Source organism: Mus caroli, unplaced genomic scaffold, assembly GCF_978045245.1.
Source record: "Mus caroli unplaced genomic scaffold, Mus_caroli_1 scaffold_3, whole genome shotgun sequence".
NCBI lineage: Eukaryota > Metazoa > Chordata > Mammalia > Rodentia > Muridae > Mus > Mus caroli.
The window spans coordinates 85,872,698-85,891,784 of NW_028227258.1; the positions used below are offsets into that span (position 1 = coordinate 85,872,698).

Consider the following 19,087-nt stretch of genomic DNA (forward strand, 5'->3'; position numbering starts at 1 on the left):
TAGCTGCTGAAATTGCCAATGGTAGTATAAAGCAAACACATGCTTTTCTATAAACTGTTTTGTGTAAATGATAGGATTGTATGTTTTTGATATGAAAATATTTACCAATTCTCCTGTAAGAGGCAATTTGACCAAATTCCTTTGTACTTTTTACCTTCTGTATTAAATGAGATTAATCCCTATAAAATACCCAAGGGAAGCTAAGTCTTACCTCTCTGTATTCACAGAAGTACTTGTGTGTTTGCATCTACTTAGCTCTAACTAAAATAGCTTTTGTCCTTAAGACAAAACAATGCTTACTAATCTCACAGTAAATAAGTATGCTGAGTGGCTACGATTTGAAGCAAAAAGAGAAAAATATAATAGCTTTCACTGATTCAAAATAAGCGTTAATGGTCCCTTTGTAACTATTTTAATTATTTTAAGATAAACACATATTATATGCAAATATTGCAAAAATCATCATTATCATGACTAACTTGTTTGCTGGAAAACCAACTCCTTTTACTTATTTTTACTTAATATTTAATTTTGTAAATGTATTTACATGTGGTTTTCATTGAGCAAATGGCATTGTAAATCAAATTTATATAACAGAATAATCTAAGTCATGTAAAAAGCATTTCTTTCTATAATTTTAATAAAGATTTGGCATATGTGCCCATTAGGACAATATTTTATGTTAATATGCATTTATAATGTGAATAGGCTTGTTAAGATGACAGAGTCTAAATGGAGAAAAACTGAAACCAAAATACTTTCTACTGTTACTTATTTAAATTCAGCATTAGGGAAATTGTATGAGCAAATCTATTCCCTCTTTTTTCTGTTTGTAAAGAGATACTTTGTTTATTTTGTTGGTTTTATTTAGCATATATATATGTATATTTATATATAATATATATTTATAGTTCATGTGCCTGCATGAATGCATGTGTACCGCAGGCATCCAGGAGCCTAAAGTGACTAAGGAACCCTGAGACTCTTTGGAATGGAAATTAATAGGTAGTGGTGAGCCACCAAATGTAAGTACTGGAGGTCTACCCTGGGTCCTCTGCAGAAGTAGTAAGAACTCTTGTCATTTGAGCCATCTCTTTGTCCTACCATCTCACATTCCATAAGAAAGTAGGAGAAGGGTACATGTTTCCAAATAATAATAACCATTTTACTCCAAATGTCATGGCATAACTGATAGTACACAATCTACCATACTGGAGAAAACAAAACAAAACAAAACAAAACAAAACAAAACAAAACAAAACAAAACAATAACCCCGAAGGAAAGGGCTCATTTTGGAATTCAAGGTAGCAGAAGTTTGAAGCAACTTATTACATGATGCTGTGGGTATGGCCTAGAGGATAAAAGACTTGCTGAGCAAGTGTGTGGACTAGAATTTGGGTGCTGGTACACTGTCACCCACATAAATGCTGAGCTGGCATAGACTACCTCTAATCCCAGCATGTGGTAGCAGAGATAGGAGCCACATACATTTTCATTTACACACATGTAAACACGACTGCACATAGCACATACACACAAGGTGGCGCAGGACGGACAGACACACAAACACACATACACAGAGAAAGAGAAATGAGAGAGGAGAGAAGGAGATGGAGAAAGAATGGAGGGAGGGGAAAAGGAGGGAAAGAGAGAGATAGAGAGAGACAGAGAGAGACAGAGAGAGAGAGAGACAGAGAGAGAGACAGACAGAGACAGGTTCTTGCTCAGCTATCTTGTTTTTATGTAGTTCATGACTGAACACCAGGGAACACTGCATCCTCCTTCACACTGGGTCTTTTAATATCAATTATCCTAAGAAGATGATTTCTGACAAATTTAGAGAAAACAACCCACTTTAAATAGTCTGTCACAACTCTGCTTTGAGTCTTATCTCCTAAGTGTTTTCAGATCCTGTCTAATTGATAATCAATATAATCATTGTTAGCTCTCTACCAAACTGGCTCTCTCTCCCGTCATTTGACCAAAAGAGTTATATCCACAGCACTTAGTAATTTAACTTTAACTTTCCATGATTTTAGTTATCCATGGTCAATGTTATGTGGGCCCAAGTGTGTGTGTGTATGTGTGTGTGTGTGTGTGTTTGTGTGTGTGTGTGTGTGTTTAATGGAAAATTTCCAAATGCTATCCATTTTGTTACTGTATATTTTAGTAATTATTCCACTTTACTATTTGCTTTACTCTTTTTGACTGAGTATCTGATAAACTACATCAATATGTACACATATATATGAAATCTGTGCATAAAATGTTTAGAATTTATTTGTTGTTTTATTCTTTCAGTTGGGAGTCTTAGAATGTTTTCCCACAGACAAAGAAGTACTACTTTACAAGTCAGAATGTAGAATTGATTATTCTTCTTTGAAGGACAATTTGGATACTCTCTGGTTACCTATTGGGTCCTGCTGTGGCAAATTAGAAAGACAAGAAATATTTTGGGGAATCAGTAAAGAACAGAGCCCCCATATCTCTTGTGTCAAGTTAAAGCCTCTTCCAAGCTGAGAGGAAAATATTCCAGGAAAATTAGCAAGATCTCTGTAAAGGCTGTTAATATAGCATTAATATTCCTTTTACATACGATTATTATGCTAAAATAGCAATGAACTATGCTTAAGTCCTAAGCCTATTATGATGTTTAAGTAAGGTCTCACTTTTCTCCTAGGAATCTCACAAACAAAATCATTAACTTTGATTGTAATGAAGATAACCTCATTTCCTCGTTCTCCATCATTTATGTTCTTTAGTAATCCCTGGCACATATTAACTTCAAGACAAATAGAATTAGTCTGTGGCTATTGTAAAGGCAGTGAAATAGGACTCTCCTCTGAGAAGCCCATAATTCAACAAGTACATCATACTGTTTCTGAGTGCTTTTATTCATTCTGTGTCAACTCTATGTTGTAATCTCTTTAAATATACTCCAACTCTGTTTATACTGCCTTGTACTGAAATTAATTTTGTAAATCAAAACTTCTGGGTTTGGCTAAGAAGAGGTCCCTTCATGAGAATTTGAAAACTTCAGTAATTGGAACCATGCTCCATCCTTGCATGTTACACTCTGAAGTCCCCTACTTTGATTCAATGCCTGGTCATCCCCTTCCATGGTTAACTAACATTTTACTCAGAGGAACTCCAGTTCTGTGAGCAAAGAATTGCTTTCCTCTAAATTCTTGAAAACGCATTGTATCTTTTCAGTCAGTCATACAAATTAATACTATAAGACAGGAAAATAAATGATAAGAAAAGAATGAGAATGAATGAGGGAGTAGGGGAATGTGGATATCCCCTCAAATTTCACTTGGAAGCTACTTTTTATCCTACATCCATTCTAACATAGTGGAAAGAGAGTAAAGGATAACTTAGCGTTTTAGGTTATTTCTTCTTCTCAAACTAACTTTTACCATACAGATAACTAGAAAGATAAATATAAAGTAATATTCTTCAAATTGGCTTAACAGCCTGATGTGTGAGCGTGTCTCATTGCTCACTGCAAAATCTTTACACATATACATTTTTTTTAAATGGGGTTATGAGCTTCAACAAATAGGTAGCTAATTGGTTGTATAATAATAAATGAATTCAGTCCTTTGAGTCAGGAAATTCAGTTACACAGTTACTAGCTCATAATTCCCAGGTTTCTCAGATTCTGAGTCCTTGTTTATTTCTACTCCTATTCCTTCAATACTCCTACTGACTTCAATATCATGTGCAATGTTCCATTTCACTGGAAGTGCTCATTTTTTGTCCTTTGTCCAATGACTAGTCTTTTACATTAAGGAGAAGTCTGACATATATATTCAGTTATTTCATTATGAAATGTTGATCTCAAGCATTACATATTCATGTCCCTTTTAAGAATTGTGTGCATTTTGAAAGCCACAAATGCAATTCTCTATGACTGAGTGTCAGGCTGCAGATGGAGGTACAAACATTTAAGAGAAATAACAGTTTACTTGTTGAAGCTTATAAACCATATTTAAAAAATTGTATATTTGTTAAGATTTTGTGGTAAGAAATGAGACACATTCACACACTGGGCTGTTAATCCAATTTGAAGAATATTACTTCAAAGACAATATTCTTAGAAACAAGTGTTATTGAAGTCATATTTTATGAAAAATTCAATGTGAGTGTTGAAAGTTTAGTGTTAAAGAAGCAAATTTAAAGGAAAAGAGAAGTGCAGTGACAGATACCTTTTTAGATTATGTGGACAGAAAAGAAGCTGGTGACCTCTCAACTCCGCAGAAATAGATCTGAGACAAAAGTGCACACAATTGTTTCCAGGTAAAGAAAGAGCAATAGCTGGGAATGAGATTCCGACAATAGGGTGCTAATTTGAGAAAGGTGTGAACATAACCAGAGCAAATAATGCATCAGTCTACCCATCTCTAATCAAGGATGAGCTTTCAAACATGAGAAAGAAAAATAATTTAACTACAAATCTGACCTCCAACACACAGTTCTTGATAGTTATCTGTGAAAGGAGTTCTATTCTGGTCCTGTTGACATTAATTTCACTACCTTATCATCCTTCTGTGTATCACCTGGTTTAGGGAAACCTTTCAGGAAAAGGTATGGCAGGACTGATACTTACTCAAGAAAAAAATGATATGAAGAAGTCACCCCATTTCAAATACCTACAATCATGGCAGAATACATAGGCCAGAGATCCTACTAGGTTCTGTCAATTGATGGGTGAGCCAATTCATGGAAGATTATGGCAAGCATTGTCTTTAGATGCCATTGTTTTTAGACTTTTTAACTTAGTGTGCAAGGAACTTAGATGTTAGAAGTTATGAAATGTGATATATTTAGCTATTTAAATTTATAAGGAGATAATAAGGCAGAACTATATTATTTTGAATGATATTAAAATTGTAATCACCCCCAAATGAATATAGATTTAGATCTAACAATTGTGTAAACTGTATCTTGGGTGTTTAAGCTATAAGAGGCTTCATGATCACCATGTACCAACATCCAAATAGTAAGGCACTTATCAATGACAACATAATTTAGACTATCTGTAGTCAAAAAGACTTTGCTCCTGAGGTTATAGTTTATACATCTGGAAACCTGGAATCACATGAACTGACCCTATCACAAATCAGTCTATCTCAATATCATCACAACTGAACTTCAAGAACCAACTCTCCAAGTCAATACCAGCTAAGACAAGAAATTACTTATCCTTGTCCTTAGCAATTTCTTCTTTTATGAGCAGTATATCCCTTCTTTATAATAGAATATTACTCCTTACATGATAACTTCTTTAGTGTTCTTGAAATGAATATGGACTAGACTGCCCAGTTCCACATTTAATATCATGGTGATCTATATCATACTGAAGAAGCTTGTCTACTGAGAGCTCACAGCTCATTGTCTTTCAGAATTGCATCACTCCACATTCCGTGAGTGTCAATATCCAAAAACTCATCCATGACAAGAGAGCAACTGCCTTCAATCTCAACTATAGATGCTTTGAAAAAATATCTTGGGTCTGAAGATGCATCTGACTTAGCAGTGCCAGTTCCTGTCACTGAATCACAGCTCACCTTCATTCTTCCTCTTCCCCAAGTGTTGATCCCTAAGGGACTTCCCCACTAGGTTTTCACATGCTAATCTTTATTGTAGAACCTACTTAGTGGGACAAGTTTTATTGGTGAAAAAAATCATCTAGTTAGAATCTTATCTGAAAAGTTTTAAATTTTAACTGTTATATGTGTTAGTCATGGTACACCCAGTACAATTTTGTTGCATATTCAGTCCCACAGTACACTGCAAAGAGTTAGGTATGTGAGCAATGTCTGCTGGCCCTATCCAAACACTCATGAATCTATGGTGCACTTCACAACTCAATAGGTATTTTTGTAGGAATGAAAAAGAAGTATAAGGTGGAAATAGAATCTGGATTTCTATAATGATAACTCAATATATACACATATGTAATATTTAAACTATGCATATAATTAAGTAAAATGCAGTTTCATAAGTGTCAATTTTTTAAACAGTAATTTAATTCTATTTAATATACTTATTTAAGTAACTCTGTAATCAAAGTTCTTGATTGCCGAATTGTGATCATAAAAATGATAACTCAAATATATTGTATATATTTTTTTTACATTAGGCTTCAATTCCTTTGCCAACAAAATATTCTTTTTGATCTTCTATCCTGTCTTGATATTTATTGACACATACTATTTAACCACATACTGTTTGACATTACATTTTAAGCTCTTTTAGGTTTACAAAGTCAATGAAAAATCTCTCAATGGCCTAATACCAATTTTTGTCAGTTTCATGCAATATTATTTTATTAAATGTTTAAGATTTTTCAATAAATTTACTTTTTTTTTAACATATTCTATATACCAAAATAACATGTGTTTTAATTATCTTTTGTGTTAACCTATGATAAAGAAGGGGTATTTGAATATTAATTCCTATAACCAGTCAGTTCAATTTAGGCAATAACTTTCTTCCTAATAACAAGTTCTTAACTATCATGGCTTCAAGTTGTTAGCTTTAATATTGTCATCTTTAATTACTTCTTTTTATTATGAATTTTCTATCAACAAGAGAAGGCTGTATCAGCTGATTGACTTTAAAATATGCAAGAGAAACTTTAGAATATATCTTCACTACGGGCATTAAAAAAAATACATGCAGATCGCTCCCAGACTGTAAACTTCAAATCTCAGAGATACATTATAGTCTTTAATTATCACTTGTAGTTCAGAAAATCTTAAATTAATATGTTGTATGATATTTGCCAAAAATGGCTTACAAATTATTAACAGATATCATTAAATCCTTTCTATTTTATTTATTTCTAATTAATTTATCTTTACATTATTATAGCATATCTGTCTATAAACTTTTACGAATATATTATGCTTATTATATATTCCCACATTTGACTAGAAGATTGCTTAAAAAAGAGCTAAACCGACAAATAATAAGTAAACACTTATAAAATATATTTATCACATATTTCTCAAGGAAACTAAACTACTAATGATAGATTAGATATTAACAATTTAACTAAATGCTAACAAAAGTAAAAGATAAGAATGAGTTATTGGAGGATACAAAGGAACATCATTAAAGGTCCTATGAATACTTATAAGTGTATACTAGCTGTTAAGTAAATGATGATCAAGCTACAACCACAGACTCAGAGAGGATCAATAAACTGGAAGGTTCTGGAAGGGAAGGGGTGGCCATTACTACAACAGGAAGGAAAAACAGAAGATATTTTGCATGTAGACTGCTGGTAGGTGGGGAGTGGAGCAGGAAGTTTAGAAGGGAAGATGGAAGAAGAAATATAGAGAGAGACAATTGGAATTGGGGAACAGTGGGGAGATGATGTGGAAACATGATACAGGGGAGACTTCCCGGTATCTATGTAAGTGAACCTCATGAGAATTCCTTGGCAAGAGAAGATACAGAATCTGAGCTGGCCATCTTTTGTAGCCAGGCAAGGCAGTCAGTGGTAGGATTGGGTTATAGTCAGTTGAGTTGTTGGCTGAGGGGACCCTGCGAAGATCCCTAAACAATCCAGGATAATGCTAGTACAGAAGGACACTGTCTGAAAAATGACAGTGGTGGCTCTCTGTAGGGTAAATATCCATCCAACTCATTGACTGTAGAGAGGTTGAGCTGGTGCCTTCATGGAGCCTCCATTCGTCCATTTGAGTCTCTTTGTTATAATAGGTTTTGGAAAGAAAAACCTGTCCACCAACCCAACCACAAAACACTCCACAACAGTAAGGTCTGCCTGAAAGACAGAATTGGGCAGTGGTCACACAGAATTTGTGCTTGGGCAATAGTGGCACTGAATTTGTGGGAATGACTTAAGCAACGTGTGATTTGACTTGAGGACCATGCTTTCAGAGGGAATCCACGCTGTACACCGCCTGGATGGCCAGGAACTAGAGATTGGATAGCCCAGAGACCTAGGGTACAAGCAAACCCAACTAGCGAAAGAATCAATGAAATAGGAAATGATTAATGAGCTATAATGATATTCTGCTATACTCATAAACTGGAGCTTTATCCCGTTATAATCAGAGGAGCTTCTTCCAGCAGGAGATGCGAACGAGTGCAGAGAATCACATTAGGCAGAGAGAGTTGAAATTGGAGGTCCCTCTTGGATCTTGAGGAACCAATTGGAAGAGCTAGAGGAAAGATCTTAGGAGTCAGAGGGTTTGGGGAACAGGAAAACATGTTCCACTAAATGAACTGAACAAGACTCATGTGGACTCACAGAGTCTAAAATGGCAAGCACAGGGGCCTGCGTGAGCTGTCACCAGGTCCTCTGCACATATGTTAAAGCTGTTAACTAGGTGGTTTTGTAGGATTCCTAACAATGGGAACTGCTGTTTCAATGACTCTTTTCTTCCTGTTGGGTTGCCTTGGTTTTGGGCTCTCTAAATGAGGGCTTTGCCTTGTCTTATTGTCTTGTTTTTTCCTTGTTTGGCTTTAGTCTGTTGAAGGCCTGCTCTTTTCTGAAGAGAAACTGGAGGGGGAGTGATTCTAAGGAAGAAGCAAGAAGGGGAACTTAGCTGTTAGGAATAGAGTGAAGAAAACTGTAGCTGGGATATATTGTATGAAAAAAAATTCAATAAAAATAAAAAAGAAGCCTTTGCATATTACAAAGAAAAATAAATATAAGGGGCAAATTTTGATTCTAAAATTGAAAGCTTCAAAAACTGGGTAAATTCACAAAGAATATTATTTTCTAAAACAAGCATGTTGAAATCTACTTATCATCAATTGCTGAGATTCCAACCTTCAGCCCAGCAAACACACACTGAGTGATATTTCAAGCTCTTGGCCTTCTGGGTCAGGACCAAATTACATATGCCAGGTCTGTTTCAACCCCATCATTCCACTGCATATATCTCCATAACCAGTTATGTGGTCAAATTTCACTTAACATTTTATTTCTACTCTTTTAATTATATGATTTAAATATATTACTAAATTCAGTAATTTTAACAAACATAAAACTATCTTCTATATTTAAGCAAGACATTTTATTTTATCATTGATCATACCTGAGTTAGTTCATTAATATCTACAAGTCCATTACTGTCTGCATCAAAATACTTGAACATTTGATCCACCAACGGCTTCTTCCTAGATATGTCATCACTGTTCGGATTCTCATTTTCTTGTGTAATGTACTTTTGATTTTGTAAGTCTAAAAGCATACTTTTCATCTTGCTGTATTCAGTGGCCATGCAGTTGTCTCCTGTAACAAAAAAGGTTGAGTTATTTTTGAAGTAGTCTCATTGAGAAAAGAATATTTTAATTGATGCTATAGGGGCAATGTTTGAAATGAAATCAAATTTAAATTCCAATTTTGTAGACTTAAAACTTGGAAAAGTAAAGGAACTAGCCCCATGGTGCTGGAAAACATCTTTCTGCCAAGGTGGCAAAATATTTACTGTTTTTTTTTTTCTATAAGAAAGACATTACTATTTGAGAAATGACAACAAAACATGTGACCAACTGGCTAGAGAGTATAAATTAATTGTCTCAGATTTTATGCTAACAGTGCTACATTGATAAACTCAGATATGTATAAAGTAATGTGTAGGGGATGAAGAAATAACCTTGCAAATAAGAGCCCTTGCCTATCTTATAAACAACCATAAATTACTTACTGCCTCCCCAAATCAATGGGTTCACAACAACCAGTTACTCCAGTTCCAATACCTTGTCCTGACCTCCACATATATCAACACTCAGGAGCACATAAGCACACACACGCATACATATACATAGGGAAAAATAAACAGGTTTATTTTATTTTTATAAAATAAACCTGCTTATTTTTTGCTTCATATAAGTAGGCAAAGGGTTACAGTCTACCTGATTTTCAAGTAAAACTTACTTATATCTGGCTCTACAATAATTATACCACATTACATAAGATTAACTTAAATATGCATATAAAACAGTTGACTTGTTTTAAAGAAACACTACTATGTTTCAATCTATCCGTGTATATTTAACATTTTCCCTCTCCATGTGAAAATATCCTTAAAACCATTAAGCTCATACTAGGATTTGCCCATGTGCCTTTCCTTGCTGCAGAGATATTCACTTATATCCATTAAAGTACAAGATTATAATATAATAATCTGTTTTCTTTTTTAACTTAATGTTTTAACTTGGAAAATCTCTTCTTCCAGCTAAAATTAATTGTAGTAAACATTATTAACACACTTCATTATCTCTTATGTATAAATATTAGTAATGAAGGCATTAAAACTAACTAAAATAATTCCATATCTGATGTTTCTCTCAAAACCAGAACAAAAATTAAAAATAATACAACTGCTCTAGTATTTTCACTTAATTATTTCACAAAGGACTTAACTTCATACATTTCTACAATGAGGTCTATCTATTGAAGTAGAATATTGAAAAGATAATACATCCTGCTGACAGGAAATATGACATAAAACATGACAGTGAGCAGTGTGATTATGAAAGAAACAGTAGCTATTTTATTCTATGGGAATTTTTATGGCATATTTTTAGTTTAAAAAAAAAACTAGCTCTATAATTGAGTTGCTTTTAACAATTAGTCTTGACATCATTGATAATTTTCAAAGAAGATTCCTAATGATTTGTAAACATAAGTCTGGGAAGCCTGAGATTGAAAAACAACATTTGAAGTTCCATTCTTTTTCAAGACAAGATGTAAAACATTCTATTCTAAAGAGAAATGAAATTATCTTTTTTTAAGTGCAATGAAATTACTACTGTGCAATGATATTAGTATATACCCTATTAAAAAGTCATTTTTTAACAACAAAATGTAAATATGGTGCTACAGAATAAGTTAATTTTACATTATTCTCTTCTCACTTAAGAATATAATAAAAATATTTTCATAGTAGCGAAGAACTCACGTTTAGAGGACAAAGTGATTAAATCTAGAGTCATAACGAGCAATTTTTTTTCTGTCTGGAAGAACAGTACAAAAACAAAGCTTTAGGCATGTGTATGGTTATACACATATGTGCATCATGAAGAAGATATTTTTGTGAGAATAGGGAAAAGCTGGAAGAAGCTGAGGAGGAAGGTGACCCCATAGGAAGACCAGCAATCTCAAGTAAGCTGGACCCCTGAGATTTCTCAAACACTGAACTATCAACTGGGCAGCACACACCAGTTGATATGAGGTCCCTGACACATATACAGCAAAAGACTGACTGGTCTGTCCTCACTGTGAGAAGAAGCACCTAACCCTCAAGAGACTTGAGGCTCCAGGGAGTATGGAGAACTGGTGGGGTGGGTGTGATGGTGGGGTTATCCTCTTGGAGACAGGGGAGGAGGTATGGGATGAGAAATGGTTAGAGGACAGACAGGGAGGGGGATAAATCTGAATTGTAAAAATAGATTAAAGAATAGAGGAGGAGGAGGAGGAAGAAGAAGAAGAAGAAGAAGAAGAAGAAGAAGAAGAAGAAGAAGAAGAAGAAGAAGAAGAAGAAGAAGAAGAAGAAGAAGAAGGGGAAGGGGAAGGGGAGGGGGAAGGGGAGGAGGAGGAGGAGAAGGAGAAAAGAAGAAGAAGAAGAAGAAGAAGAAGAAGAAGAAGAAGAAGAAGAAGAAGAAGAAGAAGAAGGAAGAAGAAGAAGAAGAAGGATGAAGAAGAAGAAGAAGAAGAAGAAGAAGAAGAAGAAGAAGAAGAAGAAGAAGAAGAAGAAGAAGAAGAAGAAAGAAGAAGAAGAAGAAGAAGAAGAAGAAGAAGAAGAAGAAGAAGAAGAAGAAGAAGAAAGAAGAAGAAGAAGAAGAAGAAGAAGAAGAAGAAGAAGAAGAAGAAGAAGAAGAAGAAGAAGAAGAAGAAGAAGAAAGAAGAAGAAGAAGAAGAAGAAGAAGAAGAAGAAGAAGAAGAAGAAGAAGAAGAAGAAGAAGAAGAAGAAGAAGAAGAAGAAGAAGAAGAAGAAGAAGAAGAAGAAGAAGAAGAAGAAGAAGAAGAAGAAGAAGAAGAAGAAGAAAGAAGAGCAAACCATTCTAAAAATTCTGGTCTGGTCAGACATCAATGGGAGGAAATGCTCTTGGTCCTGTGAAGGCTCTATGCCCCAGTATAGGGGAATGTCAGCAACAGGAATGGGAGTGGGTGGGTTGGGAAGCATAGGGATTTTCAGAAACTAGGAAAGAGGATAACATTTGAAATGTAAATAAAGAAAAGAAAATATAATAATAATAATAATAATAATAATAATAATTCTCGTTTGGATTTCAATATAGAATGAAAGACAGGATAAGTTCTTCAAAACAAGCCAAATTGCTTAAATGGTATTTCAGTAAGTCTAGATTACTGAGGATTGATCTTTTGTAACATGATATAAATGAGTTTATATAGGAAATCTATGAATGCTAACCCTTCACCTCTTTCAGTAATACCTTGAATTCTTCTGTATCTCAGATGGTGGAAAGTGTATTCAGAGGTTGAGACTATAAACAACAGGGAAATCAGAGTGCCAATAAGAAGTGGACTGGAAGGAAGAGTTAAGCACATCATATATTTTAATGAATATTTGAATTTGGAGTAGATATATTTGAAAATTTGATACCCTACTTTTTATCTAGTTAAAATAATGTGGGGACTAGAGAATTGCTGCAAACACTAAGAGTATTTGTATTTACTGTCCTCACCCATCCCCAGGCCCCAGTGCCCAACAGGAGATGGCCACTGAAAATGAACTCAATGTCTTTGCTCAAAGATCTTTGCCTCATAATATTTTGTCAAGGTTTCCCCCCCTCAGGCTCACATATAGGTTCTTTGGGTATATATGGCTTCTGGGATTCATTTGTGTAGGAATATGTATGTTTCTGCATCTATATTTCTTTCTAGGGCTTTCCTTTAGCTCCTTTATATTCCCTGTTGGGTTGGTTTGTCCTATTTGGTTAGTTTAATTTTCTATGATCATATTTTATTTTTATTATTATTTAGATAACAACTTGTTTTCTAAGAAGAGACAGAAATGGTGTAGATTCAGATGAGAAGGAAATAGGGATTATCTGGGAGGAATTGCCAGAGAGGAACTGTGCTGTATGAAAGCAATCTATTTTGAAATTTGAAGGAGGAGGAGGGGAACAAGACAGAGAAGAAGAAGAAAACACAACAAGTAAACCAGAACCAATGCTACACCAAACATAGTGTGCCCTCTGCTTAACACCACAATTACTGGTGAAGATACACTTTTGACATTCTAGCTTGCTCATTTGGAGCATGCATTTTGTATTAACACTGGAAATAGGAACCCTTGATTCCATGGATTGCTTCCTGTTTTTATCTGATCAGAGTTTCCCAGAGAACAATAAAGATTTTGGCTGATAGTCAGTACTTGATTTTGAACCAGACCCCAGAAAAAGCCCATGTCTTTGGAATCTTGCCAGAATAGAAACTGGGGAGCTATATAAGGCATGGTCTTCATTTCTATTTCATTAAATGACTTTTTAAGAAATTTAAACAGCCTGCCCCCAAGAATTGAACCCATGAAGCAAGAAAGCCCTTGTGGAAAGTTTCAAACCATTTGAAAAGTCAAAGGAAATAAAAATAACAACAAAGTAAAGGATGACAACAGTCTTCAGACTGTTCATATGGAGGACCAGACTCGTTGCATCAAGATCATATTTCCTTCCACCTACTTATTAAATCATTAGAATCTTTTTAAAAAATAATAATTACAAATTACCTGGAATTATTAATTTAAAAAATACAGCATGTTTTGCAAACTTTTTAAAAAATAAGTGCCAAGGGGATCAATATTTTAGTCTTACTGATATAACCTGTCATCAGTGAAGCAGAATACAAAGATGGGATAAATTGTGGGAATGGAGAAAGCAAAGGTTCCCCCATCTATCTATATACATATAGAAGTTTCTCCCCAGTGTCACATTTTCAGCACAGTTAAAATTTTCAATGAAGTCACCTGCAGATAGACAGCATTCCTTTTAGAATGAGATTCAAAATATATTAAAGTAGCCATAAATCTTGCATAATGCTTATGTGTATATTCTTATTTCTTTCTAAAATATTCTCTGGATATTTCATAAACAGGAATATAAACATTTATTTATAGCTAAAAATTAATTCCTGCAACACAAGAGAACAACATTTTTACTTTACCAGGAATAATTATGTCACTTCAGCTTTTTGGAAGACCAAGTTAGAGTTGCTTTGTAATGGCCATCAGTTGTTTGATGTCCGATTCTATGGTTAGGCTTAGGAATTGCCAGACCCATGTTGTACTTGAGTCTGTCCCCTGAAGAAAAATCATGATTGTCCTAGTGAGTGTATGCTTTTGAATTTGGAGAGGAAATAGTAAACCTTTTTTATATTAGATATGTATAATTATCTCTCTATTTCTTTTTTTTTTTATTACATATTTTCCTCAATTACATTTCCAATGCTATCCCAAAAGTCCCCCATACCGCCCCCCACTTCCCTACCCTCCCATTCCCATTCTTTTGGCCCTGGCATTCCCCTATATTGGGGCATTTAAAGTTTGCAAGTCCAATGGGCTTCTCTTTCCAGTGATGGCCGACTAGGCCATCTTTTGATACATATGCAGCTAGAGACAAGAGCTCCGGAGTACTGGTTAGTTCATCATGTTGTTCCAACTATAGGGTTGCAGATCCCTTTAGCTCCTTGGGTACTTTCTCTAGCTTCTCCATTGGGAGCCCTGTGATACATCCAATAGCTGACTGTGAGCATCCACTCCTGTGTTTGCTAGGCCCCTGCATAGTCTCACAAGAGACAGCTATCTTTGGGTCCTTTCAGCAAAATCTTGCTAGTGTATGCAATGGTGTCCTCGTTGAGAAGCTGATTATGGGATGGATCCCTGGATACGGCAGTCTCTAGATGGTCCATCCTTTCATCACAGCTCCAAACTTTGTCTCTGTAACTCCTTCCATGGGTGTTTTCTTCCCAATTCTAAGAAGGGGCACAGTGTCCACATTTTGGTCTTCATTCTTCTTGAGTTTCATGCATTTAACAAATTGTATCTTATATCTTGGGTATCCTAAGTTTTGGGCTAATATCCACTTATCAGTGAATACATATTGTGTGAGTTCCTTTGTGATTGTGTAAACTCACTCAAGATGATGCCCTCCAGGTCCATCCATTTGGCTAGGAATTTCATAAATTCATTCTTTTTAATAGCTGAGTAGTACTCCATTGTGTAAATGTACCATAATTTCTGTATCCATTCCTCTGTTGAGGGACATCTGGGTTCTTTCCAGCTTCTGGCTATTATAAATAGGGCTGCTATGAACATAGTGGAGCATGTGTCCTTCTTACCGGTTGGGACATCTTCTGGATATATGCCCAGAAGAGGTATTGCTGGATCCTCCTGTAGTACTATGTCCAATTTTCTGAGGAACCGCCAGACTGATTTCCAGAGTGGTTGTACAAGCTTGCAATCCCACCAACAATGGAGGAGTGTTCCTCTTTCTCCACATCCCCGCCAGCATCTGCTGTCACCTGAATTTTTGATCTTAGCCATTCTGACTGGTGTGAGGTGGAATCTCAGGGTTGTTTTGATTTGCATTTCCCTGATGATTAAGGATGTTGAACATTTTTTCAGGTGCTTCTCTGCCATTTGGTATTCTTCAGGTGAGAATTCTTTGTTCAATTCTGAGCCCCATTTTTTAATGGGGTTATTTGACTTTCTGGAGTCCACCTACTTGTGTTCCTTATATATATTGGATATTAGACCCTTATCTGATTTAGGATAGGTAAAGATCCTTTCCCAATCTGTTGGTGGTTTTTTTGTCTTATTGATGGTGTCTTTTGCCTTGCAGAAGCTTTGCAGTTTCATGAGGTCCCACTTGTCAATTCTCGATCTTACAGCACAAGCCATTGCTGTTCTATTCAATAATTTTTCCCCTGTGCCCATATCTTCAAGGCTTTTCCCCACTTTCTCCTCTATAAGTTTCAGTGTCTCTGGTTTTATGTGAAGTTCCTTGATCCACTTAGACTTGACCTTAGTACAAGGAGAGAGGAATGGATCGATTCGCATTCTTCTTCATGATAACAACCAGTTGTGCCAGCACCATTTGTTGAAAATGCTGTCTTTCTTCCACTGGATGGTTTTAGCTCCCTTGTTGAAGATCAAGTGACCGTAGGTGTGTGGGGTCATTTCTGGGTCTTCAATTCTATTCCATTGGTCTATTTGTCTGTTACTATACCAGTACCACGCAGTTTTTATCACAATTGCTCTGTAGTAAAGCTTTAGGTCTGGCATGGTGATTCCACCAGAGGTTCTTTTATCCTTGAGAAGAGTTTTTGCTATCCTAGGTTTTTTGTTATTCCAGATGAATTTGCAGATTGCACTTTCTAATTCGTTGAAGAATTGAGTTGGAATTTTGATGGGGATTGCATTGAATCTGTAGATTGCTTTTGGCAAGATAGCCATTTTTAAAATGTTGATCCTGCCAATCCATGAGCATGGAAGATCTTTCCATCTTCTGAGATCTTCTAGAATTTCTTTCTTCAGAGACTTGAAGTTTTTATTATACAGATCTTTCACTTCCTTAGTTAGAGTCACGCCAAGATATTTTATATTATTTGTGACTATTGAGAAGGGTGTTGTTTCCCTAATTTCTTTCTCAGCCTGTTTATTCTTTGTGTAGAGAAAGGCCATTGATTTGTTTGAGTTAATTTTATATCCAGCTACTTCACCGAAGCTGTTTATCAGGTTTAGGAGTTCTCTGGTAGAATTTTTAGGGTCACTTATATATACTATCATATCATCTGCAAAAAGTGATATTTTGACTTCATCTTTTCCAATTTGTATCCCTTTGATCTCCTTTTGTTGTCGAATTGCTCTGGCTAGGACTTCAAGTACTATGTTGAATAGGTATGGAGAAAGTGGACAGCCTTGTCTAGTCCCTGATTTTAGAGGGATTGCTTCAAGCTTCTCACCATTTACTTTGATGTTGGCTACTGGTTTGCTGTAGATTGCTTTTATCATGTTTAGGTATGGGCCTTAAATTCCTGATCTTTCCAAGACTTTTATCATGAATGGGTGTTGGATTTTGTCAAATGCTTTTTCTGCATCTAACGAGATGTCCATGTGGTTTTTGTCTTTGAGTTTGTTTATATACTGGATTACGTTGATGGATTTCCGTATATTGAACCATCCCTGCATCCCTGGGATGAAACCTACTTGGTCAGGATGGATGATTGTTATGGCTCAGTGGGTAAGAGCACCGGACTGCTCTTCCGAAGCCCCGAAGTTCAAATCCCAGCAACCACATGGTGGCTCACAACCACCCGTAATGAGATCTGATGCCCTCTTCTGGTGCATCTGAAGACAGCTACAGTGTACTTACATATAATAAATATCTCTCTATTTCTATGAAGATGATAAAGGATATTTTTTCTTGCCTTGTAACTTAGTTTAAACCTTCTCCCACCTGCATATCTTACAAAAATGCAAATTGTGTCTGTTCAAATTAAATAAGAAATTATTGAAGAATAAAGATAAACTGAAGATTCTCTATATGAAGCACATTCAAAACTAGACTATAGCTGGACTCTTAGATCTAAACTGACCATGTGTAATTAATAAAATATTGAGTGTGGGAAAGACACAGTGAAGTTGCAACTTATAAATTATGTTATCTGAGATAAAAGGGAAATCAGCAGGGATCTTATTGAATATGATCAAAACACATATGATTTATCCAAGGATTAGTTAAAATAGTTGACCTCAGCTTTTCAATTGCTAAGATTTGCCCACTTGTAATCATTATGAGATTTAATATCCTTGGCATAGTTTTTATTTTGTGCTAGCTATTGACTTTGTTTTGTATGTTATCTTGCTGGATTGTTTGATTTTTATCTTCTCTGCTTCTGAGACAGCATCTCATCATTTGTCTCTTAACTATTTTAAAATTTATGACTTCATTTTTTTTTTCTGAAAGTGCTTGTCCTGAGTATTGCATTACATTGCCTATTTCAGAGTTTCTTTTTATAGTCTTCTTTATCTCATTAGAACACTTATTTTTGAGTTCTATCTATTAATGGCTGATATGCTTTATAAGATTTCTACTTTACTTTAATTTTGTCTCCACATTAAGAAGGGAGAAAGTCAGTCCTCAACCTCAATTGACTCTCTCATATTATGCCATCTTAATTTTTACTGTAATTGTTTGTCTGCCAATATTGAGCTTAGATAAGTTAACTGTAGGACACTTTTATTATTGACTTATTTTACTTTATTCTACCATTGCTTCCTAAATATTGAAGCTTCTGTTTGTGTTTAGTCTTCCCAAATTTTAATCCAGTTTTTCCACATTATCACTAAGTTAGGATTTCGAGTGTTGGACTATGTTAAATGATTAAAAGTTTCCATTCTTTGCATATATAAATTGCACTGTGTATTTTATTGCATGATGGATTATTCACTTATATTGTAGTTGCTTCAGAGGCTTTGAAATTCCTGGAACTTGACTTTACTTATTGGCTGATTAATTATTTTAGGAAAGATTTCATACTGTCTATTCAGCATGATCATAGTACAAAATCACCAAGAGAATGTATAGTAAGCATTATATTTTACATAGTTTGGTTAAATATGCACAAACATCTAAAGTTATTATAAATCAGATACTTTAGTTGGAAAATAATCAACTATATTCAGTCTGGTACTTAATTTCACTACAATAATTTGTTTTGCTATTTTCATTTTGCTCATTTAAATAATTTTCTTCACATGAACTATTAGCTATTCTTTCAAAAATGACAACTTTTTTCAAAAAATTCAAGAATGGACTGCATAATAGAGTCAAGTAATTGAGGCATTCTAACAATAATCTTCAATTATAAGACCCACAGAACACCAACAAAATGCATTTTTTTTAACAAAAAGTAGGATTTTAATAGTGAGTCAGAAGGCCTTTGTCTACTGAAGGATTCAAAATAGAACTTTGGTGATTGCAGTGTACTGGAAAAGAACATCTTCCTTGGTAATTCATTGATTTAGTTGTTCCCATTATACATAGTTTAAGTTATCAAGAGCATTATAATGA

At 35.0% G+C, this 19,087-nt stretch overlaps 1 protein-coding gene across 5 annotated transcripts in view; it reads right to left on the reverse strand.

The window, feature by feature from the left end:
- Positions 1-19,087, reverse strand: part of Fstl5 (follistatin like 5) — a 624,701-nt gene that overhangs the window by 286,232 nt on the left and 319,382 nt on the right. For all 5 annotated transcript variants that reach the window (XM_029475620.2, XM_021158305.2, XM_085835827.1 and 2 more), the window contains exon 5: positions 9,085-9,281. In XM_029475620.2, the coding sequence (XP_029331480.1) occupies positions 9,085-9,281 (197 nt within the window). The remainder of the gene's footprint in view (positions 1-9,084; positions 9,282-19,087) is intronic.